Genomic DNA, 26,651 nt, shown 5'->3' on the forward strand with positions numbered 1-26,651 from the left:
TCTTCAAAGTAGAGTTGACATAGGGCTAGATTCACTAAGGACACCGATCAGGTCCCGACCACTTTGCGACCCGATTCACTAACCTCATGGCCGATCATCCTCCGATCTGATCCACGCTTGAGCAAAAACCCTGCTCTCTGCCCCGATTCTGCTATTCAAAGCCTTAACCCTGCCAGTGAACTTCAGGTGACTAGCTGCGGCTTTGACATACGGGTCCCCGAAACAACCCTCAATCGATCCGGCGGCCCTGCCTCTCCTTTCCTTCCCCGCAGTGCAAGCCCGTGGTTTTAACCCACGGGTTTAAAGCTGGTTAAAACCAGGGGCTCGCAAAGTAAAATAGTAAAGTAAAAAAGTAATGTTTCCAGTTCTACCATGCACAGAGGACTAGTGCATGTACAGACCATCTGCAGGCAAAGAAGGTCTGTGCATGTGTCTGGATCACTGGAGAGTCAATCGTTAAACATCTTTCTTGTGTGAGGGTTAATGGACAATACTAGGACTGGAGGAGCGTCAAGTGTGGTGCCGCAGGGCTCGATGCTTGGACCCATGCTCTTCAACATCTTTATAAATGATCTAGACATTGGTACGACGAGTGAGGTGATTAAATTTGTGGAGGATATGAAGTTATTCAGAGTAGTGAAGACACAGGGGAATTGCAAAGATCTGCAACATGACATAATCAGGCTCGAAGAATGGGCATCGACATGGCAGGTGAGGTTCAACATGGATATGTGTAAAGTTTAAATTTGTGGAGGATATGAAGTTATTCAGAGTAGTGAAGACACAGGGGAATTGCAAAGATCTGCAACGTGACATAATCAGGCTCGAAGAATGGGCATCGACATGGCAGGTGAGGTTCAACATGGATATGTGTAAAGTGACGCTTGTCGGTAACAAAAATCTCATGCACGAATACAAGATGTCCTGGGCAGTACTTGGAGAGACCTTCCAGGAACAAGACTTGGGAGTTCTGATCAACAAGTCGATGAAGCCGTTCACGCAATGTGCGGCTGCGGCGAAAAGAATGCTAGGAATGATAAAGAAGGGGATCACGAGCAGATCGGAGAAGGAAGTTCTTTTTCACCTAGAGTGGTAGAAAACTGGAACGCTCTTCCGGAGTCTGTCGTAGGGGAGAACACCCTCCAGGGATTCAACACAAAGTTGGACAGGTTCGTGCTAAATCAGAACGTACGCAGGTAGGGCTGGTCTCAGTTGGGGCGCTGGTCTTTGACCAGGGGACCGCCGCGTGAGTGGACTGCTGGGCACGATGGACCACCAGTCTGATCCAGCAGCGGCAGTTCTTATGTTCTATGTGCTGAATACACGTACCATGCATGCTCATGATATCCACAAACCCAGCTGGTTTAAGTCTCTAGAATAAATTTAGGTGCCTTGCTATAAGGGGCTCAAGGCAGAGCTAAAGTTAGCATGACGAAAGAGAGCACATTTCTTGCTCCTGCTTGTCCTGACACCCCAGTAAGTCAATACCAAGTTCTGGTGGTCTATCCTCTATAATAAAACCCTAAGCATGCATGCGCACTTACGTTGTGATCCCTGACAGCGTGATTTGTGACTCCATGGCCGTGTTTGATTTGCGGCGTGCGGCGGCTTGCAACAGCAGGAGGGTGTCCTTTGAAGTGCTATGAGGCGTCCGGCTGCTACTGCTACACAGGGAAATGGAGGGGGAGAGGGAAAAGGGGCTGCTTTGGGGGAAAGGGTGTGCTGGGGGGCAGGCTGCAATCTTGGTTTGCTCAGGGGGCCAGAGAGATAGGCAGGGGGCCAGGAAAAGAGACAGACAGAAAGAAGTGGAGAGGATAAAGGGGCTGCTGGGGGGCAGGCAGCAATCTTGCTTTGCTTGGGGGACCAGAGAGAGATAGGCAGGAGGCCAGGGAGAGAGACAGACAGAAAGACAGATGGGGCCAGAAAGACAAGACAGAAAGAATAACAGACAGGGGGTCAGAGAGACAGACAGAAAGAATGACAAAGACATGGGACCAGAGAGACAAACGGATAGACAGCCAGCGGCCAAGGAGCAAGAAAGACAGACAGGGGGCCAGGGAGAGACACAGACAGAAAGAATGACAGACAGGGGGCCAAAGAGACAAACAGATAGATAGCCAGCAGCCAAGGAGCGAGAAAGAAAGAAAGCAAGACAGACAGGGGCCCAGGGAGAGACACAGACAGAATTACAGATAGGGGACCAGAGAGACAGACAGACAGCGGCCAAGGAGAGACAGAAAGACACACATCTATTCTAGCACCCGTTAATGTAACAGGCTTAAAGTCTAGTATTATCATAAAAGGCATGTGTTACATTCCAAGCTAGAACACAACCTCACACAGTAGTAGCTCATGGCAACCTAACCAGAGAAACCTGAAGCAGAGACAGTAGTCAAGGCCTTCAGGGTGAGGAGACAGGAAGGACATGAAACTTTATCACCTTGGGGAGAGGGGGGGGGGCAGTAGGAGGGAAGAGAGCAAAAACCACACAAAGCTTTTCTGTTCCCTGAGCCTGTATGCCGAGACTGGGGAAATAGGACAAAATGATGCTACCAATAGCAACAATGTTACAAAAAGAATGTAACGGAACCACTGGTAAAAACTAAAATGACACTGAAGGTATTTTATCTACAAAGGAACAAGCCTCAGATTTTGGAGCTTCACCTACTTTGGGTTTTCTTGAGAAGAAATTCCTATTCTCCTGCTCCTCTTTACATCACTGGCTTGAACCCAACCTACCTACCTTTCACTAAAGTTATATTTTTCTATCTTTATTAAATCTGTTGATGTAATAAAATTATTCTTTAAAAAAAACAACCTCTTTAATTCATTATTTACGAACCTACAATGGACTATGAACAGAACCGATAGATTCGACAAAGAGCAATATAGGCTCATAGTCCAATCCCTAGTCCTAGGTCTATCAGACTTTTGCAACATCCTCTATCTTCCATGCCCTGCAAACATGATAAAACAACTACAGACTGTACAAAACACAGCTCTCAGATTGATCTACTCGCTAAGTAAATTTGACCACATCACCACTGCCTACCTAGACTCACTGGTTACCAATACAAGCACAAATTCAATTCAAACTATACTGTCTATTATTCAAAGCAATAAATGGCACTGCCACTTACCTAAACAACCGCCTAAATCAGAACCTTAGTACTAGACAAAGGAGAACTCAGACCCCATTTACCTACCCCCCATTAAAAGGAACTCAACGCAAGATGTTTGACAATCTACTAGCGACGCAAGCAGCGAAACTTGACCATCTCCATCTTGCTGACAATGAACGACTTCAAATCATTTCGAAAAGAAATCAAAACCCTGCTATTCAAAAAATTTATCCAAATATCTTAACTCTTCCCCTTGTCCTCCCCTGCAAACTCCCCCTGAAAATCTCCCTCTCTTGCAACCTTTCTCTTCAAAGTCTCAACCATGTAAGCAGCTCCCTAAACTGCAAATCTCCTGGAAATGTCCTTTTATCTTCGTTACCCTATAATTTCCAACATTGTAATTTTCCTGGAAATGTCCAGTTAGCTTTTTTTGTAATCCGCCTAGAACTACAAGGTACGGGCGGAATAGAAGTCACTAATGTAATGTAATTAATATAAAAATTGTACTTATCTTGAAAAGTGCACTGATGCTCTAAAGTGCTACGTTGACAAGTGCAATGGTGCTTTAAGGTACTTCAGTTCATGCTAATCATCTGTGCCAAAGTGCTTTAATTCCTGCTCTATGACCAAGCAGTTGCTTATTATACTTCCTTTTTTTCATCCATCCGACATGGCATGCGTTTCGTGGGGCAGACAACACCCCCGCTGCGTCAAGGAAAATTTTTTGAGCAACACTTCTGTAGGCACTGCAGATGCTCCTGCTGGTTCTGAGCACTTTTCAAAGTAGCACTTTACAGCATCAGTGCACTTTTCAAGATAAGTACAATTTTTATATTAACCTGTCGGTTCTGTTCTGAAATGTTAGGTCAATTATTTTCAGTAAAGAGTTCATGAAGTTTATAAAGTCCATAGTAGGTTTGTAAATAATGAATTAAAGAGGCTTTTTTAAAAGAATAATTTTATTACATCAACAAGAGATTTAATAAAAATAGAAAAATATAACTTTAGTGAAAAGTAGGTAGGTTGGGTTCAAGCCAGTGATGTAAAGAGGAGCAGGAGAATAGGAATTTCTTCTCAAGAAAACCCAGTGGGTGAAGCTCCATAATCTGAGGCTTGTTCCTTTGTAGATGAAATACCTTCAGTGGTTCGGAGTGTTTGATTTAACAATTGGGTAAACACAAAGAATGTAAATATATCTTTACAGCAAAATTAAAATTCAATACATATAAGCCACCAGATCGTTAAGATCAGAAAATGGTATGTTATTGGACATACATAAACGGAAGGTACGTTAGTACTTTGAAATCATGTTTCTCTGTTGCAGGCCTACAACTTTGTAAGTTTCAAAAATTGTTAAACACACATTTTTTTGTTCAAACTTTTTCCTGGCATTGTAAATTCTTTTTATTGTGAGATGTGGAATTATTGTTTCATAAGAGATCAAGATGAAATTTGAAGTGACAATTTTTTGGTGATAATTTTTTCTGTTTTATTTAAAAGTGGTTTTGTTCATTGACATTGTGTATGTTTAGGCATTAATTAGATTATAAAGATTTTATAAATACTAGCTTATTACTGTGTATCACATTAGATCTGATGCCAAATAAAAAAATTTAAGCAACTGGCCCTTGTGTGAACACTTGACCTGGACAGCTTTCACATTTAGTGCTTTCTATAACTTTGATGTCCTTTCAAGGAAGGAATAGAAAGAAAATAACACATTAGTTATGCTTCTGTCCTATTTGTTTCTAGAATCCGAGTAGGAAACTGAGTTTTGGTTCAGTGCAGCTTCCAAGGCTCTCCCCTCCTCTACGATTACCACTGTACTCATCCATCACATCATAAAGAATAGAGAACAAGGGCCCAGATGTTCTAAATTTACCATGCATTAACAATTATCACCAAACCAGTTGAACCAGTTTAGCGACAGATGTAATTTACTGACCGATGTCCACAATGGCTCACTGCGGGCTTTTCCATGCGGTCACTGCACCCTCTGACTCTGCTATCAGTATTAAAATGAGGTCATTAATATTAAAAACAAGCACCCCAATCTATGCCCTAACATCATTTAGGCATACATTAAATCTAGCAACCACTACAAACAACCCAAAATTACCAACAGGTCTGCCAGTCAGCTACAACACTCCCCACCCAAAATAAAGATGCCCACTTCCTCCTGCCTCATAAATCCAGACCACCCCACCCCCAATTGCCCAAAACCCGGACCCTCCCACACATACCCCACCGCCAAGGCACCCCCTCCAAAGTCCCTAAGAGAAGGCCCTGGTGGGAGTCAGGTCAGAACCCCTACAGCTTAAGCACAGCCCCCAACCCCCCCTCATGCCTTGTAGTAGAAATCCAGCAAGAGGGATGCCCACTCCCTCCTGCCAACAGGCCTCCCCCTTCTTGGTGCATCCTGGGATGCACTTGGAGGGACATAAGACTCCAATTGGAACTAGAATCTTAGGTTCCCTTACTAGGATGCATCGGAAAGGGGACCTAGGGCCCTGATTGGCCCAGGGAGGCCTGAAGGGGTTTTAGGAACTGAGCCAATCAGGCCTCTCCCAGGATGCATCAGGATGGGAAAAGTCCTCCATTTTGAAGAGGCAGGCCTGCTAGGAGGGAGTGGGCATACCTTTTGCTGGATTTCTACAAGGTACCGGGGGGGGGGGGGGATTCTGACCCAACTTCCACCAGCCCACTAGTGCCTTATCCTGAAGACTTAAAGGTGGTGAGGGTCCAGACTTTGGGCAGTTAGGGGTATGGGGGTGGCCCAGATGGCCAAGGCAGGACGGAGTGGACATCCCTCCTGATTTTTGTTTAAGTTATTGGGGAGGGGGTAAGGGTGACCAAAGGCAGGAAGTGGGCAACCCTCTTGCTGATTTTTTTTTTTTTTTTAAGTTAGGGGGAGTGGGGGGAGGCCTTTGTCTTGGGAGGCGCTGGAGAACTTTCTTTTTAATGAACACAGATGATATGTGTGTATGTATGTAACACAGGCACAACCTCAGTGCCCATTAAAAAAACACCAAAACCCTACTCTTCCTTTCTGCTCTGAGCAGCAGGAGGCTGCTTTGGAGCTTCCCCTGCTCAGCTGTTCAGGGTTTGTCCTGCTGGCTCTGTGCATGTGTGAAAGTCACTTTTCCGATGACTGATGGGTGCGATTACGGCCAACCTCCATGCAAAGTCAGTTGAACATCAATCAGTTTTAAAATCGGATAATCTTCCGGCCCCACAGTGACCCACCGGATTTTAGCAACAATTTTAGTGCATTCGGGCCAAGGTCAGATTAAGCCAGGATCAGAAGCTCTAAAAATGATCTATCCTGTAACAGAAGTACTCTCTTAATCCTCATTTTAACTCAATACACACAAGTTTAGCTCTTGTACAGGAGACAGAAGAATTGAAAGGGAGGGGAGGATCCACAAGGTGCAGCCACTTCTAAAACAGATCAAACCCAATTCTTCTCCACATACATGGATTTAAGGCCAGAAAGGACTTTGAGAAGCAAAAAGCATTAGAAAGTAAATGTTTTATTTTTTTCATGGACAGAAGGTCCTCTGCTCCAAACAGTGAGACACTCATCTGGGTCTTGTTTCCCTTGCGATTATGGATATGCCTCAAACCACCTTTGTAGAGCTTTTCCTTCCTATAAAGGAGGCACAGGAACAGATCTTCTCAAGACTGCTGCAGCTTCCAAAACCTAAAACAGGACCAAGTCACATACATAGAAAAAAATGAAAGCATCAGCATGTAGTGAGGGAAAGAGCATTAATGCAACAAAAGAAATATTCCTAACAATATACAAACAGCAGAGGCTTGAGAGGGGGAATGGACTTTCTGGCAGAGTAACTCATTTGCCATTACTTCAGGAAGCCAAGAGACCACTCTGCATTTTGCAAAACATGTTTGTGGGGTGGAAATAATCCAATACACTTTCCTACCAGGGGAAATGGCCCTGGTGTATGTAGTTCTCTTCCCAACCTCTTCAGTATAGACTGAAGCAAGAACTCATTTAATTTTTTTGCAATGACTTTTGCCTTACCCTAGTGCCACTTTCACCCTCTGGTCATTTAATATCCAATGGATTTTCCTGCTTTTAAATATATTGACAAGGTTTTTTACTCATGTTTTCTCTGGACTTTATTAATTCACATCTTAAATTTATCGGTGCTTAATGCTTATTCCTATTCTTTCAGGTGTAAGCACAGACACAACAGGCCTTGAAACAGAAAGAAGAGTGGAAAACAGGAGCACCCAGAGTCAATTGGGGTTTCAGGATATCCACAATAAATATGGATGAGAGACAGGCATAAATGGGGAATGCAAGTGTCTCTCATGCATATTCATAAAAATAAACTGTGGCTGGATAGTCTGAAACTCCAACTGACTGTGGGGTGTCCTGAGGATTGGGTTTGAAAAATACAGCTCTAAAATGAGATCTTGGGATGTGGGTAAAAAGAGGCAGACTCAGCAATAATAGAAACATGATGGCAAATAAAGGCCAAATGGCCCACTTGCAGCATCCATTATCTCCTTCTCTCCCTAAGAGATCCCACGTGCCCTGTCCCATGCTTTCTTGAATTCAGACATAGACCATCTCCACCACCTTTACTGGGAGACTATTCCATACATCTACCACCCTTTCTGTAAAAATATATTTCCTTAGATTACTCTTGAGTCTATCACTTCTTAACTTTATCCCATGCCTTCATTCTGAAGCTTTCTTTCCAAAGAGACTCACCTCATGTACATTTATGCCATATAGATATTTAAATGCCTCTTATCATATCTAAAAGAAATACTGACATTGATACAGTCTAATCAAAAAGGGTGACTGATGTGTGTGCAGCCTCTCAGTTGGAGTGGCAGAGACAAGTACAGTACTTGAATTCAAGAACTAACATGTCATTAAGGGACATGTGCAAGTGGGTGGTGTGGGTCAGTGAACTTGGCAATCATTTTGCTTCCTTGGACCGATGTTTTTGAAATAGATTTAACATTTCATCTGGGCTTTCAAAATTGAATTTTTAAATAAATCTCCATACCTCATTCAGATCTTAGTTTATTTCTAGTTTCCTCAGTCTCTTTTTGAAGTTTGCTACTGCAGTAGTTTTATTTTCTGCCCCCTAGTGCTTATATTAAATTTGATTGTGTCCTGATCCTTATTGCTACCCACCAGGTACTAGGTTCCATCTTACAAGTTCTTGGTAGTCTAGTGGTGTAGTCTTATAGGAACGATCCCTGGTTGTTCCTACCCATTCTGGCTTCACTTTTGAAATGGCTACAATAAGCTCTAGACTCCTGTGCACTGAGCAACCTGCCAATCCACTGCTGATTTCAATGGCCTAGAGCAGGCTCCAAGGCAGATCACTCCACCCATCTCTTCTTCAGGCTTATGATCACCCCAGATGTTGCACCTGCAAAAACTACCTTATGATACTTTTGTTTTCTGTTATGGCACTAATCTTTTCCATGGGGAAGTCTCTCTCAAGAACCTCCCTCCAAAGGCAGGGGTGAGGAATGACCAAGGCTCACTTAAGACAGAAATCTCCAAGAGTTTCAATAGAGGAGGAAGGACCTGCCCCAACTAAGGGGCAAAAGTCAACTGCTCCAAAACCAAACTACCTAGACCATGCCAATCACACCAAATTCAGACTGCTTATGTTGCCTCATCCACCACTGGCTGGAGACTCAAATACTCACTGAGGAACGACTACACTGGATACTTGAATAGTGATGTCATTAGTTCAGCAGTTTTCATTCTATCTGCTGGCAGGAGTAGGTGTGTCCACGCATCTGGACTTGTCTTAGGAATGCCACGGAAGCAACACTAAAGCTGTGCTTATGCCAGCTAGAGTGGAAGTCAGTGCTGCTTTTGTTAGAGGCTTCTGCTGGTGTCATGTAAGAGACATTCTTATGCATTGCAAGCAGGAGCTGACTGTCAGGGGCCTGGAACCTTCCTCACATTGATCATGTGAAGTCTGTGAAGTTCATTGTCTTTCCACATTTTGTGCATTTCTGAAAAATCTAGCTTAGGATCAGCCATGCTGCAGTGTGTTCTTTTGATTTTAAGCTTAACTGAGAAATGTACTTTTTGTCAGTGAGAATCTTCTTTAAGGGCAGTTTCTAAAGAGCATAGGCATCCATCTTAGAAGCTAGGTGGACAGATGGACAAGAGAATGGCTCAAGGGCGGGAATTTTGGTGCATGCTCAGAAAAGACCGACAGAGCAAATTTGGATTCTACAGCATCAGATGATATTACCGCTGTTTGTCTACAGAGAAGTACAATGCACAAAAAAATCCCAACAAACCCTAAGGGGCGGGGGGGGGGGGGGAGGCCCATCTCACAATAACCAGTAGTCGTCTTGAATCTACCCTCCTAGAATACTGTAATTCAGGCTCTTGCCAAAGGACTGCGACAAACAGAAAATCAAGAAGCAACCTACCATAGAGCAGAAATAAAGTCAAACCTCGGTTTATGAGCAACACGGTTTGCGAGTGTTTTGCAAGACGAGAAAACATTATCGCAAATTGTGACTCGCAAACCGAGCGTTGACTTGATTTGCGAGCATCGCTATCTCCCCCCGAGAATGCCCCCCAAGAACCAGCGTTGCTCTCCCCCCCCCCCCGCGAACCGGCATCCTCTGCCCGCCCAAACAGAAGCCTTACCCCATCTGGCACAGGCACGCAGCCCACAGGATGTGCTGGTGAATGAAGATCCTTCCTGTTGCTTGGGCCTTGAGCATCTGCACATGCTCAAGGCCTTCTGGCTCTCGCTCTCTCCGAGATTCTCAGAGAGAGCGAGAGCCAGAAGGCCTGGAGCATGCGCAGATGCTCAAGGCCCAAGCAACAGGAAGGATCTTCGTTCATGGCATCGGCAAGTCCTGGAGCTGCGTGCCAGATGGGGTAAGGCTTCTGTTTGGGCTGGCGGGGGATGCCGGTGCGAGCAGGGGGGGGGGAGCGATGCCGGTTCTCAGTGAGGGGGGGGGGACGACGACGAATCAAGCGAGTTTTCCTTACTTCCTATGGGGAAACTCGCTTTGATATATGAGCAATTTGGTTTACGAGCATACTTCTGGAATGAATTTTGCTCATAAACCAAGGTTCCACTGTAGTTATGAAAAATGATAACTATGGTTTTATTCTTAATCACAACCTATTTACTCACCAGTTTGATATAATTTGGCATCATATTTGGTTTTCAAATTACATCTACAGTACTTGAATTACCTTGGTTTTTACCACATCTTATCAGGATATGTTAAAGTTTCCTGTTTGGAGCATATCTTTTTTAGACCTACAACTAATCTAATCTAAACCTTAAGTTTATATACCGCATCATCTCCATGAGAATGGAGCTCGACACGGTTTACAAGAACTTAAAATAGTGGGTAGAGAAGAAGAAAAAGGATTACATGAACTTATGTGTAGAAGGGGGGAGAGAAAGAGGGGAAGGATAGAGCTACAATTTGCTGAAAAGCCAGGTTTTCAGTTGTTTGCGGAATAACTGAAGGGAGCTCAGGTTCCGCAGCGGGGTGGTGAGGTCGTTCCAAAGACCTGTGATTTTGAAGAGAAGGGATTTTCCCAGTTTGCCTGAAACTACTCTAGGTAAGCTTTTTTTTTTAAAATTTATATTAATAGTTAGAACATTGATATCCTCTTCTATGATAGGGACTCACATCTAAACACAACAGAAGGCTCCTCTGTACCAGGATCAAATGTGTATTGAGTTAAAGAAAGTCAGGTCATTTGAGTGTAGCAACACTGCCCCTGAAAGATCCACATTACTACTGTAAAAATTACAGTACTTATTTGCTACATGGAGTGCCACAATATAAAAAGTCATCCTAAAGAAATGAGGAGGAAAATGCCTTCCATGATTCTGACAGGGCACAAACTCTCCTCTGGTACCGAGAGAGGAACTACAGGGCACTTATTAAGCCTTTGCACTATTTGAGCTGTTTCACATCTACCAAATGACAGCCTGGAAAAGAACAAATTATACTATAAAGAATAGATGTGGTATATAACAAATGAAATCCAACCTCTTCTACACAGGAAACAGGGGTGACTGCCACTCTCCAGCCATTGGCCTCACAAGGGTTTTAAACTATATAGCCATGACACTGGGAAAGGAAAGAGCATCATCTTCAGTAAAAGGTTTACATAAAGAATGACAGTTCAATAAAAGGAACCTGAAATAGAGATGAAAATTATCCAGATTAAGCCTTCCTAAGACTGGCTTCTACATACTTGTAGATGGTGAAATGTGGTCTTGAACATTTTCTTTGCTCAAGTCCCACCAGTTCATTCTAGAACAGGCATATGTCCAGGGAACCACATCCAGCTTGGAAAGCCTGGAACCCAAACTCTATAGGATGTCCCACACCAAAGGGGCTGCCATCTGCAATATCTAAGAAATCTGTGCCCAGAGCTTCTGTTTTCAAGCCTTGGTCAAGTAAACATGGCCTGATGCCGTATCGACTATTCCAGCAACTGCGGGACATCAGATGGCTTTTTTTTTAAAGTTGACAATTCAGCCCAGTCCTCCAGTACGCAGAGCACTGTCGCTATGGTAGTGTGCCCAGGCGGCCAGATAAGGGGAGCCCGCAACTCCATCTTCCTCAGAGGAACCGCTACTACCACCATCACCGTGGTGAAGGTCCGGAGTACAGTCGCCAGTCCAAAGGGCAGAGCCGAAACTGTCAAAAGCTGATCCAGCACATGAAACGCAGAAACCTGCGGTGATCTAGAAAAATAGGAATATGCAAATTCACCTCCATAACATCCAGGGAGGCCAGAAAGTCCCCCAGAAACATTGCTGGAAGGACCAACCAAATGGTCACCATCCTGAACCGAGGAAGCTTGAGAGCCGGATGGAAGTGCTGCAAAATCAGACTCGGTCTTCAATCTGTTGATCCTCTCTAAGGAACAATAAACTAAACAGAGTATCTGTCTGAACTGAATGTTAGTTTGGCACCGACTCTACTGCTTGAATATCCATCAAGCACTGAACAGCAGCCTGGAGTGAGCCCATTAAATCTGGGCTCGCGACAGGAGAAGACACAAACTAGTCTGACAGAGACTGGGCAAATCCAGCTTGTAGCCCAACTGAATAAATTCTACAACCCACTGGACTTTAATAATGTGCAGCCAGGCAGGCCGAAACTCCGAGAACCGAACCCCCTATCCAGAGGGGCCCTCGGGTCCCTGGCGTCATTGGGTCATACAGGCAGGAAAAGCGGCGGCAGATAGAACGCACCTGTAGCCTGGAACCATGAGAAATCTCTGCGAAAAAGATGGAGAATCTTGCCTGTAGTCATGAAAATTTCGGCAGGAGCCATGCAAGTGCCGTGCTCTACTATCTGGCAAGTCTTTGGGTTATGGGCCATTACCAAATTTATGAGGTCAACCAGACAACAACGACCCCTGAACAGATAGCTGTGCTAGAGTTGCCTTGGAGATGGAATCACCAGCCCACTGCCGAACCCAGAACATTTGGCGGGCCTACATAGAATACGCTGACACCTTTGCCAGCCCCTTCCAAAGGTCAGAGGCCATCCACCATGTATTCCATCCCAGCCCACAAAAGTTGAGCTAGACAGGCGCGTGCCACAAAGGACATAGGCACCACAGCTCTAAGGGCTAAATTAGCTGGTTTAAAACTTTCCGGAGAACCACATCCACCTGGCTGGTTGGCATATGTGGCTGTGGCACTCCTGCGTCTGAGGACGGAAGCTGGACATAGCCCGAGCTTCCCATAAAGAACCCTCCTGAGAGTCAAACTGCTCCAGAACCAAGAACTCGTATCCAGATGCCTGGAAGAAGAGGTTAAAGAAATGAAAGGAGTGGGCTGGGTATCCATCCTCAACTCCTGTAAGGATGCAGCAATTAGATCCAGTAGCACCTCAAACTTAAACGCTGATTGTTCACCGATTGTTCCAGCCCTTCTTAACTCTGTATCCTGCTTACACGTATTCTATGACTTTACATTGTGCCTATCTTCGCTGATTGTCCAGCTCCTCTTATTGTAAACCGCCTCGATCTACTATGGCTTTGGTGGTATATAAGAATAAAATTATTATTATTAAACAAGCGCCTGACAATCGTATCATCTTTACCCAGAGCCCCAAAGGGACCCACGGTTCCAGCACTCAAGTCCAGATTCCCAAATCCGGGAAGTGCAGCACTGACCAAAAAGGATCAGAGTGGTTTGGACTAGCCGCTGGAACCCCTGAACAGCCCTGGAAGGAGGAACAGATGGCGCAGAGACCAAGGCAATTCAGCTGCAGAGATACGTAGCAGGGGGAACAAAAAAGCACCAAGCTGCTGGAGTAAAATGTGGACCAGCAAAATCTCATAATTCTGAGAAGGTTTCTGGACCCTGGGTCAGAAAGTCACCCTTAGATGACTTATACTTGAACTTTTTAGACTGGGGAGAATCCGTCTCACAGCAGACTGACAAAGCTGCAGAACCAGGCCCTGAAAATAAATGTAGCTGCCCCAACGGGCTAGCTGAGCTTGTAATCACCTACTTCTGTTAAGATGAAGCTGAAGCAGTAGTTACCGCTCCCCCCCCCCCCACAACTGCACCACAAAGTACTCCAAATGTGGCAATCTTTGCCCAAATGTGGTATGAATCCACACAAAGAAACCCCAAGGACTCCATTCCAGCAGTTTTCCTGGCAAAATTTTGACTTTTAAAGAAGCAGAGAAAGGTTGAAAAAAAAAAAAAAGTGTTAAAAATTCAAAATGGCCAACAGACCCAAATTTACTCCAAAAACGCTCTAAAAACGACATTTCTCAAACTTTAAAAATTACAAAAAACACTTTTATTTCAGGTGAGGGAACATAGAGGAACACTAGGAAACTTTTAAAACCCCTCAAAATTAAATTTTAAGAGATCAATTTTGAGCCTGTCAGCTCCACAGACAACCTGCAACTGCTCCCAGCCCTGTCAATGGCTGGTTTAGAATTCATTGCCATACTGCTGGAAATTCATCCTTCAAGCTGATCTTCGGGCTGCTAGTCAAACTCCTCCACAAAGAAATACTTAACTTTATATCTTTCCTAAAGATCAGTAGGAACGACAATCTATGTGCAGTTAGGCAACATTAAGGCATAATCTGCATTTCTCTCAAAAGTAGTATTAGATCAAACTGGTCAGCATTTATGTCAATGGATCTTGTCTCCTTGTTCCCTCAATTGCTCTGGCATCACTATCTGTCAGACTATGCAAGCTTAGACAGACACTTGGCCAGACAGAAAAACAGCTCTCAGCTTGGCATGATGCAAGTGTGCAGATGTCTGTGTGGATGGCACTATATCATGTGAGCGTAGGTTTTATTGTTCTTAATAAAAATAATCTGGGAAGAGTTCTCTCCCCCTTCAGCATGAAGAGAATTAAGACAGTATTTTCTACATAAAGAAAACATAACAACCTTGGTTAGCTCATGAGAGACCACTCTTCAAATCCCAGTGCTGCACCCAACTCTGAATGAAATCCCTTAATGCACCCTTTTCTTTCTAGAAGAGGTAGAATTTTAAATATATTTAATATGGTGCTGAAACAACTCACCGATCAAAATTATTTGTCTGGGGCCCACTTGTGTCAGCTGGGTTCTCCTTTGCTATGCAGAATTGTCAATCCTTCTCTCACCCAGGATCTTGGTTGGTCTGCAGGCAGCAGGATGTATACACAGAAGAAAACAAATTCACTACATCATTAGCCACTAAATCGAGAGACTGCCCCCACAATCCTTACCCTAAGCCCCCAAACTCAGTTATTAAAGTTAAGTAGATTTAAAAACAGTAGAAGCCAAAATGCAGCAATAGCAACAAGCAGTAACAGTACTGGGATACAGGCAGCAGAAATCCAAGCTCAAGACTTTTCTATTTGGTTTAAAAAAAAAAACAACAAAACCTGAGTGGAGTAACTAGAAAAGAGGCAGTTGCATGTAAACACAAGAAATAAAAGACTGCATGCCTACTGAAATACTCCAAATGAATTTATTTTTTTAAATCCTAACTTTCCTTTAAAACAGTTACAACAAATCTCATGTCTATATCTTGCTCTCCGCCATCAAAAGATTCACTTTAAAAATCAAGAGAAAAACAGTCATATCACTTAGATAATTGGCATGTTTGACAAAAGTATTTACACAGAAAACTGAATCACTGTCAGCAAATTTATAGCACATGTCTAGCAACTGCCTTGATCCTGAAGAAGTCTGGATTGTTGTAGGCTATGAATTGTCTTAATGGATGTATTTGTTCTGGAAGGTTCACATATCATTGAAGCATTCCAATGCTGGTCCAATACAAGGTATCACAGCCTGCAAAAATCTTACCAAGAGATAGAAGAACGTGCAAAATAGTAGATGGGAGTAAAACTAAATGTAAATGTTACCTAGCATTGAGGATGAGTTAACGACAAATGAACGGATACAATCTGTACAGACCCTTGCCAGCAGACTTCCTTCCAGACACATGAAAAGGTCAGTACCAGGATTCCCAAGTGTGCATAAACATGTAAACTCCATTCTCCCACCCCCTGGCTTTGGAAGGGAAGAAAGGTAAAAAGCTGTGGAGCACTGTGAATAACAGTTCTATTATCAAGAAGTCCTGATGTGCCATGCCACCCTCTACAAATAGCAGAAACAGACTTTAAACAGATTTGCTAGAAGAACATTCAGGCAAACATCCCTCTACCCCACCATTCTTTCACTATACCTTACCATTGACTATGAAAACCAGCCACCCTGAGAAAATGTACATTGAGGCAGTCTCCTCCCAAGCTCATTCTGCACTGACTGGGACTCGATACCTTGATTTCTATTACTTGCAGGAATATGGGAAAGCAGTGGATGCTTCTGGAGGACACAATAATGAAATGAGAACATAAGAACTGCCATACTGGGTCAGGCCATTATCTTGTTTCCAAGAGTGGTCAAGTCAGGTCAAAAGTACCCGACTAAACCCCACAAAGTAGAAATACTCCAGGCTACTTACCCCCAGATATAAGCAGTGGCTTTCCCCAGGTCTATCTTAAGTCTTTTCTTCCAAGAATTTGTCTAAACTTTTTTTAAACCCAGCCATGCCAACTGCTTTGACTTGACTTGCCTACCTATCTTCTGATCAGACTACTGCCTCAAATGAAGATGCCACCTGACAGGCATTTCAAGGAGTGCTTGTGCATAACAGTGTGTGCAGTGTCAGCACAAAAGTACTCCTTCGGAGGCTGAAGTTGTCACATCTAGTAGCCAGGTGTCTGTGTGTCTTAAAGACCCAACTCCACTGATGACATGCAACAAAAGCTGGACTGACCTTTCCTCAAACAGAAGGTAGCTAGCTGTTGACCCTGTGCACTGCCAAGGAAGCATATTCCTACAGATACAACACAAAAACCCATTTCTAAATCAGTCAGAACATGTTGATACCGTGTACACGTTTCAAAGTTCATCTGTATACATTATTTTGAAAAAAGGTTCTGAGCTTGTAGTCTTTTTAATCTGAAAACCAAGTCTGCCCCCCTACTCCCCACCCACCAGAAAACTACAAAGCTTATTTAAAAATGCAGATGAACTTTAGCATTGTAATTTATTATTATTATTTTTTTTTGGGGGGGGGAGGAGGGGAGAATAAAGGAAGACCAAAGTATCGTGTTTGATCACTTGTTTTCCCTGAATGAGATCTGGCCCCTTCCTGTTGAGTAAAAAGCATCTGGAACAAATTAACCTTTTTTCCAAGAGCCACAGGAACATTTTTTAAGCCTACCTATGCCTAGAGCCCTCTCCCTCCCCAATCCATGCAAATGATGGTAGGAGGAAGCAAGTGCAAATCACAATTATTGACTCAGGAGAAACTAACCTGGAGATTTGGCAGATCAACAGGAAGAACAAGACGGACGCTGTTAGAGAAGTAGGGTAATCTGTTTAACAAAGCTGAGGAAACAAAGCAAGTAATTAAAAGGAATTTACCTGTGAGAGTAGGGGTTCAAGCTCCATCTCCATCCGTCATGCTGCAATTTTTGTTTTTAATTTAATTTAAATTTTCGTAACACATTTTTAGCACCTGGATATTGGGGGGAGGGGTCAGGTCTAGAACACACTCTCTCATAACCCATGTGTGCAGACTCTCAGCCGGGGTGAGGATCCCTCCTGAAAGGTTTGCAAGAAGAGCAGTGGGTGAGGGGAAGAGAGTTAGAATCAATCTGGGATGGAATCAAAGAACTTTGTTTTATGTTTTCTATAGGAAAGAAAAAAAATAAGACAAATCGCATGAGTTATGAACACAAAATGCAAATTCAAACGTTACACCTTAAAAAAAAAATTTAAAAAAAATTAAAAAGGACTTCAACATTTGAATAAGACAAGGAGAGATGAAGTGTTACTGCCCAGCCATTATAAAACTATTCTGAACATTTTACCAAATTGTTATTTTAAAAAAATGAACATAAAAAGCAGTTTGCAGTACAAGTGTAAACACATTAACATTTAACTTCCAACCCCTACCCCCTTAAAAAAAAATCAAAAAAAAAAAATCAATGCTTAATACATTTAATTTAAACCTAAACTGAAAGCTAAAACCTCTCTTTGGTAAGTGGGCAGGTTTCCTTCTCATGAAATAAACATGCACAAAGAGGCAAAGCCTCCCACCCAAACCCTGCTTCAGAAGGGTGCATTTTCACCTTTACTTCACCAGATTAACAGGATCTGCTGTGGGTTTTGATGGCTTGGGTTTATATTGGATTTTTTGTTGTTCTATGTATAACAGTCACTTTGCTGCAATAGTCCGAGGTACTTTTTCTTATATGTATTTTGGCTGCAAGGAGCAATAGTCTTTAAACCCTCAGGAAGTAGATATTAAAAGGCAGCTGGCAATTGTATGAAAAGAGGGAGATACATGGGACTCGCACAGTCCTACAAATCTATGTGTGAGGGAGGGGGAAGCAGCGTATAAGAGTCCATATGCACAAGTCCAGTTTCCACATGTGTTTCACACACATGAACACAAGGTCCACAGAAAGAAGGTTGGGAGTGCTTACTCAAAGGTGGCAGGGAGGAAAAAAACAGCAGAGTAAAATAAAACCTCTACAAAAGTTATGAAGTACAATACAAGATACAGCACTGGTAAGTCAAAATTATATACATTACTTTTTAGTCCTTTGCAATCTCAGCAAATATACATTTTGCAGATGACACATTTACAGTGTTATGACAGATTCCATTTCATGGAGAACGTAGAAATTAGATTACAAAAGCAGGAAAGAAATGCAGCCCACCCCCACCCACCACTGATAAACCATTTCAAAGGTCCTCAACTCATAACTGTATTTCTTCCTATCCCGACCAAAATTTGATCAGAAATGTGAACCATCTTATGATCCAAGCCAGAAATTTCCCCTTCCACTCTTGATATAAAGATTTGGGGAACCCAAACCAGCTTTGTACACAACACAGTGTAGGTAGGCATGCTTAAAGTATAGGCTCTGTATGTACTAATGTTATTTGTCCTATAGGGGGTTCCGGAGGTTTCCCTTTCCCCTTCAAACAATCTGAAGACAACAAAGGACCCCAGTGGTTTCCCATTTGTGTGCAATTTTTTGTGAGAATGTGGATTCCAGCACATTCCATTAGCAAGGACTCTTCAAGCTGTGCCACTATTGCAGCAGCAGTCTTGTGACTAGCAATCTTTATGTAAAGATCAGGGAAGAGAGATGGGTAGACTATTCCCAGCACATCCCTCCCCACTTTTTTTTTTTTAAAGGGCTGTCTTCTGAAATTCTTACCCCAAACCCAAAAGAAACCAGGAGCTGTGTAATTAGGTGTGTTTGTTTGTTTGTTTAAGCTATTTATATATGAAGATTTAAAAACCAGCCAGAAAAAAATGGATAACATTTTCAAGAACCAGAATAGATATATACAGATTTTTAAAAGGCATTTAGCTAGAACCATGCAACATTAGGGAAATGACACCCTATAGCATAGGAGTTTGGCAACCAGCATTCAATCTTCCACTCACCCTTAATAATTCCATTTAATTCTACAAAAAATGAATTTCTTTCATTTTATTACATTCTTCTTTTAAATAAAAAAAAAAATAAAAATAAACAACCCACCCCCTCCCTCCCCAAAAATACTGTACAGCATTGTTACGAATTCCATAAGCAGGATGCTGATGAGCTTCTGCAGGTTAACAAGGTCAAGTCTGTCTCTTCTTAGTGTCCATAAAATTTGTTGCTCTGGTGTCAGAGGGAAGGTTTGGAGACTTTGTTCTCTTGAACAGCACAGCCCCTGGAAGGGATTTCATTTCAAACCATCCACAGCAGAGCTTTAACATGCTGGTAGACCTCTTTTCACATCCACGCAATCCCAAGAAGCTGTATATGGAGGTAGAGCAGCACCCCCAACCCTCTTTCACAGAACCATTTAGAAAAGTTTGTTTCCCCCTCACCCCATATAATACTTAGCACTGCCCCGTACTCTCACTGCTTTACAGAAACCAACAGGATAAGCGAGAAGCAGGTAAGATAGATGTACTAATAGGAGGAGGAGGAGAGGTTGGCAAGAAAAATAAACCTACTATTTCGTACAGACTTTAGATTTCCAATTCTCCGCAAAAAGGAAACAGACATGCCTGGTAATATTGCGATAAGACATCCACCGAGAGCCTGTTAAAAAGCTTGGGAAACTGCCCGAGACCTAGGAGCTACAATTGACAGCAGAGAGCTTTCACATCATGCTGGAAAGGGAGACAGCAGCAGCTGTCCTGAAGGTTAAAAAATGGGCCCTCTTGTCTTGCTAGAGCTCAAGTGGGGGCCCTAGCACTGCCCAACAAAAGGAATAAGCAGCTGGGAGGCCTAGAAAAACAACCAACCTCCACCCTCCTTAAGAACATTTACTTGTACAAGACATATGCATGTGTGTGTTTAGTGGAAACTAAGACAGAAAGGGAAAGAGTGTGACAGTATGTACATGCTTCTCCAGTTTAACAGGATAACCATATTTCTGTTAAACTGCAACGCATCAGAAACAGCAGCCAAACATGCTAAACAAGAGTGAGTTTCTTAAAGACTGCATGTCTCATAAGACATATAAAACAACAACTCCCCCCCCCAAACCCCACTTAGTCTCTTGCCCCTCTCCTCCTCCAGCAGAGAACAGAGCAGGTTAAGATTTTAAAATGTGAATAAACCCCCCTCAACCTCTGCATATTTGGAGGGTCTGTTTTCTCTCTGAGGATAGTGTCTTCACAGCAGCTACCATTTAAGACACAAGCAAGATACACACAGACAGAGCAAGAGCAAAGAGCTGCCAACAGCACATGTTAAAACTTAAAAAGTCACATTTTCACATAGCATATCTATAATACAGCTTCAAAGAGATAGCTCCCTTACCAACTTAAAAAAAAAAAAGCTAACAAGGCAAATGCACAGTAAACTAGTATATTAGGGGTAGAGTGCGGGGGGGGGGGGGGGTTTCCTCCACACTGGAATTGCTATTCTGTACAACCACACATGCAACGCCGTTATGTTCGAGGTGGGAGAAAGCATGCAGCCACTGCCTGGCAGGACAGAACATCTGGAGGAGACTCAGGGGTCTTTCAGTCCCTTGTCTATATGATAGGGGGAAGAGGGGGGAGGTTGGGTGCAAAAACGAAAGAAAAAAAGAAGACCTCACAAACATGGGAGGCTTTTCTTGGAAACAAGTCTGGGCAGATGTCACACTGACTACTGCCTTACTAGGTTTATTGCATAGTATATATACACATGCGTGTTTGTACACACATACACAGGCAAGACTATTCCGGAGACAGAGGCTGCAGGCTATTCTCAGATATTTAAGATTAATACCACCCCAGGATGTACCTCCTAATACTGCAAAATTTGCATCTATGCCTGCACCTAGCCCTATAGGGAAGACTAGGCCTTCTCCTTCCCCCACCCCATACAGTGAGGTAAAAATGTTGTAAGGATAGGGAGTATGAGCATCAATGCTTCCCCTCCCCCACCTATAAATGAGGAGTAAAATAAAAGCCACCAACCTACTAAAAACCCTTAATAGTCAGTGACTGCATTCTCAGGCAGCCTTCTCAAGCATTCAGTAAGGGAGGAGAAGAGAGGAGAGAAAGCCAGATCTCCATGTTCTTATTTCCTCCTCACACTTTTGAACACTTCAGTCAACTTTATTGGGGGAGGGGGGGGGGGAGCGGTGATATGCTTAAGTCTCATTGTGATACATTTTCACTGTTTTATACCCTCTCCCTCAAGCTCCAACAAACGGCGTTGCACCACGATCTAATTTAAAGGTGGTTTAGTTTTGAATGTTTGTTGTGTTGTTTTTTTAACAGATTTTGTTTAAGGGAAAGGGAAGGGAGAGCAGCATGGCCATCACTCCACTAGGAGCTTCATGTCACTAGCCAGCAGCTGATTCATATTGAATAGGCTCCCGCCACCGGGCAGCTTGGCAAGAAGCTCCCGCTCAGCCATAGCTGTCTCCGGATCGCTGTCAACTGAGCTGGCGCTCATGCTGTCAGCAGCATCGGGTGCAGCACAGGCACTGGCAGCTCCGACAAGTATTTCAGGCTCGCTGGCCTCGCTAGCGCTGGACACCACAGAGAGCAGCGACATGCGACGTGTTAAGCGCTGACTGGGCAGCAGGGAGATGGCATAGTCAGCCACAACAGCAGCCACGTCCAGGTTACAAGCCTTGTCGAAGGCAATGAAACCTACGTTTGCATTGGCCTCGCAGACACAGAAAGAACCATCATCCTTCATGAGCAGGTCTATGCCACACACGTCCATTCCCAGAATGTTGGACACCTGCACGGCCAGCTGCTTGCCCTGCTCACTCAGAGAGCACATCATTCCCACACCACCTAGAGGACACAAGAAAAAAAAAAAAGAGGGGGAGGGACACAGGATCAGACAAAAGGCCACAAACATCTTATTCGTTCAGAAGATACCATCACAAGGCACTTTTTACCTACTACCTCACTCAAAATCAAAAGCACAACTGGGGTGGTGAATCTACATTCTTTGAGAGAGAGTCTGTCCCCTGCGTCTCCCAGATCTATTTACTTCATCATATTCATGGTACATATAGTTTTGAAATTAGTTACAAAACAGTATTTCCATTCCTTTGATCTTTCTGATTCCCTCGATACCATAAATGTCTCCAACAATTTACCTCCAGGTCTGAAGCTTAATCACAGAGACTAGCTAAAGCAAAAAAAAAAAAAAGTAACCATGCTTTCTATTTTTGCAGCTAGGGCAATGGTATCGCTCAAACTCAGTAATAACAGCAATGGAAAGGGTAGAAGAGATTTCCAATACATACCAAGTGAACAGTTGCTTTGCATTCTTCCATCAGTCGAACAGCGCAGCATAGTTCCGATGACACGGCCTCCGATGACAATCACACGTACATCACGCCCATGCGACTCCTTCACATATTTCTGGAACAGGTATGGCGCCTCATGCCGGATCAGGTGGCTCAGGTCTGCCAGGTGGTGTTTATCTCTTGCCAGGAAAACTGCTTTCCCTAAAAATATTCCCAGGGGAGAAAATGTAGGGACCAAATGGTAAGAGGGGGACAATTACTACTTCCCTTTCCTTCTGTTGCTCATCTTGCAGGGGTGACGTGTTAAAATGAAAGCAGGAGATTGCAATGATCAAGCCAAATAAAGCACAGTTACTTACCGTAACAGGTGCTATCCAGGGACAGCAGGCAGATATTCTTGACTGATGGGTGATGGCACCGACGGAGCCCCGGTACGGACAATTTTAGAGTGATTGCACTCTAAGAACTTGGAAAGTTCTAGCAGGCCGCACCGCGCATGCGCGAGTGCCTTCCCGCCCAACGGAGGCGCGCGGTCCCCAGTTAGGATAAGCAAGCTAAGAAGCCAACCTGGGGAGGTGGGTGGGACGCAAGAATATCTGCCTGCTGTCCCTGGATAACACCTGTTACGGTAAGTAACTGTGCTTTATCCCAGGACAAGCAGGCAGCAAATTCTTGACTCATGGGTGACCTCCAAGCTAACAAAAAGAGGGATGGAGGGAAGGTTGGCCATTAAGAAAACAAATTTTGCAAAACAGATTGGCCGAAGTGTCCATCCCGTCTGGAGAAAGCATCCAGACAATAATGAGATGTAAAAGTATGAACTGAGGACCAAGTAGCAGCCTTGCAATTTCCTCAATAGGAGTGGAACGGAGGAAAGCTACAGATGCTGCCATAGCTCGAACTTTATGGGCCGTGACAGAACCTTCCAGTGATAGTCCGGTCTGAGCATAACAGAATGAAATGCACGCTGCCAGCCAATTAGACAACGTATGTTTAGAAACAGGACGCCCCAATTTATTCGGATCAAAGGATAGAAAGAGTTGGGGAGATGATCTGTGGGGCTTAGTATGCTCTAAATAGTAAGCTAGAGCCCGCTTACAGTCCAAAGTATGCAGAGCCTGTTCTCCAGAATGAGAGTGAGGTTTTGGAAAGAAGACAGGCAGAACAATGGATTGGTTGAGATGGAATTCAGAGACAACCTTAGGGAGAAACTTTGGATGTGTAAGCAGAACCACCTTGTCATGATGAAAGACTGTAAAAGGTGGATCAGAAACTAGTGCGTGGAGCTCACTGACCCTCCTGGCAGAGGTGAGAGCAATAAGGAAGAGAACCTTCCAAGTGAGAAACTTGAAAGAAGCCGTGGCCAAAGGTTCAAACGGAGGCTTCATTAAGGCGGAGAGAACCACATTAAGATCCCAGATTACAGGGGGAGGTTTAAGAGGTGGATTCACATTAAAAAGACCTCGCATGAATCTGGAGACCAAGGGATGAGCTGAAAGGAGTTTTCCATGGACTGGTTCATGAAAAGCAGCAATAGCACTGAGGTGGACTCTGATGGAGGTAGACTTGAGACCAGAGTCAGACAAAGAAAGAAGATAATCCAACAAAGTCTCCACTGCCAGGGAAGTGGGATTATGATGATGGATAAGACACCAGGAAGAAAATTGGGTCCACTTCTGATGGTAGCACTGCAAAGTGGCCGGTTTTCTAGAAGCATCCAGAATGGAACGAACTGGCTGAGACAGAAGAGAATCATGTGAAGTCAGCCCGAGAGATACCAAGCTGTCAGGTGCAGAGACTGGAGGTTGGGATGCAGAAGGGTCTCCTGATGCTGCCTAAGCAGAGAAGGAAACAGTGGAAGAAGAATAGGTTCCCTGGAACTGAGCTGAAGTAGAAGGGAGAACCAATGTTGCCTGGGCCACCGTGGAGCAATCAGAATCATGGTGGCTCGTTCCCTCTTGATTTTGAACAAGGTTCGTAACATGAGAGGCAGAGGAGGGAAAGCATAGAGGAACAGATTGGACCAATCCAGAAGAAATGCATCTGCTGCCAGACGTTGAGGAGTGTAAAGTCTGGAGCAGAAGAGGGGCAGCTGGTGATTGTGAGGAGCTGCAAAAAGGTCTATCTGAGGAGTGCCCCACTGAGTGAAGATGGACTGTAGAGTCAAAGGATCGAGTGTCCACTCGTGAGGTTGGAGAATTCTGCTGAGTTTGTCCGCTAAAGAATTCTGCTCTCCCTGAATGTAGACAGCCTTCAGGAACAATTGGTGATCTGTGGCCCAAGCCCAAATCTTCTGGGATTCCTGGCACAAGAGGCGAGAGCCTGTCCCACCCTGTTTGTTGATGTAGTACATTGCAACTTGATTGTCTGTGCATAGCAGAAGGACCTGAGGAAAGAGAAGATGTTGGAAGGCCTTGAGGGCATAAAACATCACTCTGAGTTCCAGGAAATTGATGTGATGCTTCATTTCCTGGGCTGTCCAAAGGCCTTGTGCTTGGAACTCGTTCAAATGAGCTCCCCAGGCATAAGGGGAGGCATCGGTGGTGATGACAAGTTGATGAGGAGGTAGATGGAACAGAAGGCCTCTGGAGAGATTTGAGGATATCAACCACCATTGTAGAGACTGACGCAGAGGTGATGTCACAGATATGCGTCGTGAGCAAGGATCCGTCGCTTGGGACCACTGGGTAGCTAGGGTCCATTGAAGAGTGCGCAGGTGAAGACGTGCGAAGGGTGTGACATGGACTGTAGAGGCCATGTGACCCAAGAGTATCATCATTTGCTTGGCAGAGATGGAACGTTGTGGAAGTACCTGCTAACATAGAGATTGAAGAGTTTGAAGACGGTTGGACGGCAGGAACGCTCTCATCAGGACTGTGTCCAGCACCGCTCCAATGAATTGAAGTCTCTGAGTGGGGATGAGATGAGATTTGGGTAGATTGATCTCGAACCCCAGAAGTCGAAGAATCAGGATGGTTTGGTCGGTGGCCTGGAGTACTGTCTGAGAAGAATTGGCCTTTATCAACCAATCGTCCAGGTAAGGAAAAACCTGAAGGTGGTGAGAGCGTAGAAAAGCAGCTACCACAATCAGACATTTGGTGAACACTCTTGGAGAGGAAGCAAGACCGAAGGGTAGCACCTTGTATTGGTAATGACGATGGTTGATCATGAAGCGGAGATACTGTCTGGAGGCCAGATTGACCGGAATGTGAGTATATGCTTCTTTGAGATCTAGGGAGCATAGCCAGTCGCCGTGATTGAGAAGAGGATAAAGAGTGGCTAGAGAAAACATCCTAAATTTCTCTGTGACCAAACATTTGTTGAGATCGCGAAGATCTAGGATGGGTCTGAGATCTCCTGTTTTTTTGGGGACCAGAAAATAACGGGAGTAGAATCCCTGCCCCTTTTGATCTAGAGGAACTTCTTCTATGGCGTTCAGAAGAAGGAGGGATTGAACCTCTTGAAGAAGGAGGGAAGACTGAGGAGTGTTCAAAGCAGACTCTCTTGGCAGACTTTGGGCAGGAAGAGTCTGGAAATTGAGAGAGTTGCCGTGGCGGATGATGTTGAGGACCCACTGATCCGAGGTGATGATTTCCCAACGGCTTATGAAATGAGTAAGGCGTCCTCCTATGGGCTGTGGGAGGTGGACAGAAGGAGGAAGACTGGCTACGTCCTGGAGAACCAAGTCAAAAGGGTTGAGTGGATTTTTGTGAAGGAGGAGGTTTCACTTGTTGTTGCTGCTGTGCAGGTCTAGCAGCCTGCCTTTGCTGTTGCCTCTGACGCCTGGGTTGTTGCTGGGCCTGTGGTAAAGGACGAGCCACAAATCTACGTTGATAGGCCGACTGCTGGCGAAAAGGCCTGGTAGGTGGGGTCTTTTTCTTTGTCTTAAGGAGAGTGTCCCATCGAGTCTCATGAGCTGAGAGTTTTTGAGTAGTGGAGTCCATGGATTCTCCAAACAGCTCATCCCCTAAACAAGGTGCATTGGCCAGTCGATCTTGGTGATTGACGTCGAGTTCTGAAACTTTAACCATGCCAGCCTCTGCATGGCCACCGACATAGCCGTGGCCCTAGAGGTCAGCTCAAATGTGTCACAGATTGATCTGACCATGAACTTAAGCAGTTGTAAGAGCGATGCAGAAGTCTGGCGAAAGGCGGATCTCTTACGATCAGGGAGGTATTTCT

At 44.2% G+C, this 26,651-nt stretch overlaps 1 protein-coding gene across 10 annotated transcripts in view; it reads right to left on the bottom strand.

Moving 5' to 3' along the window:
* Positions 1 to 6,637: 6,637 nt before the first annotated feature.
* RIMKLB (ribosomal modification protein rimK like family member B) overlaps positions 6,638 to 26,651 on the bottom strand; it is a 54,573-nt gene continuing 34,559 nt past the window's right edge. For 6 of the 10 annotated variants that reach the window (XM_033924067.1, XM_033924064.1, XM_033924063.1 and 3 more), the window contains exons 5-6: positions 22,467 to 22,670; positions 21,474 to 22,005 (exon numbers count right to left, since the gene is read on the bottom strand). In XM_033924067.1, coding sequence (XP_033779958.1) covers positions 21,518 to 22,005; positions 22,467 to 22,670 — 692 coding nt within the window. In that variant the 3' untranslated portion in view covers positions 21,474 to 21,517. Of the gene's footprint in view, positions 6,826 to 14,704; positions 17,286 to 21,473; positions 22,006 to 22,466; positions 22,671 to 26,651 lie in introns of those variants that run through there. The other 4 variants (XR_004537243.1, XR_004537244.1, XR_004537242.1 and 1 more) reach the window with 4 other exon arrangements.

This window comes from Geotrypetes seraphini, chromosome 16 (genome assembly GCF_902459505.1).
Source record: "Geotrypetes seraphini chromosome 16, aGeoSer1.1, whole genome shotgun sequence".
NCBI classification, from domain to species: Eukaryota; Metazoa; Chordata; class Amphibia; order Gymnophiona; family Dermophiidae; genus Geotrypetes; species Geotrypetes seraphini.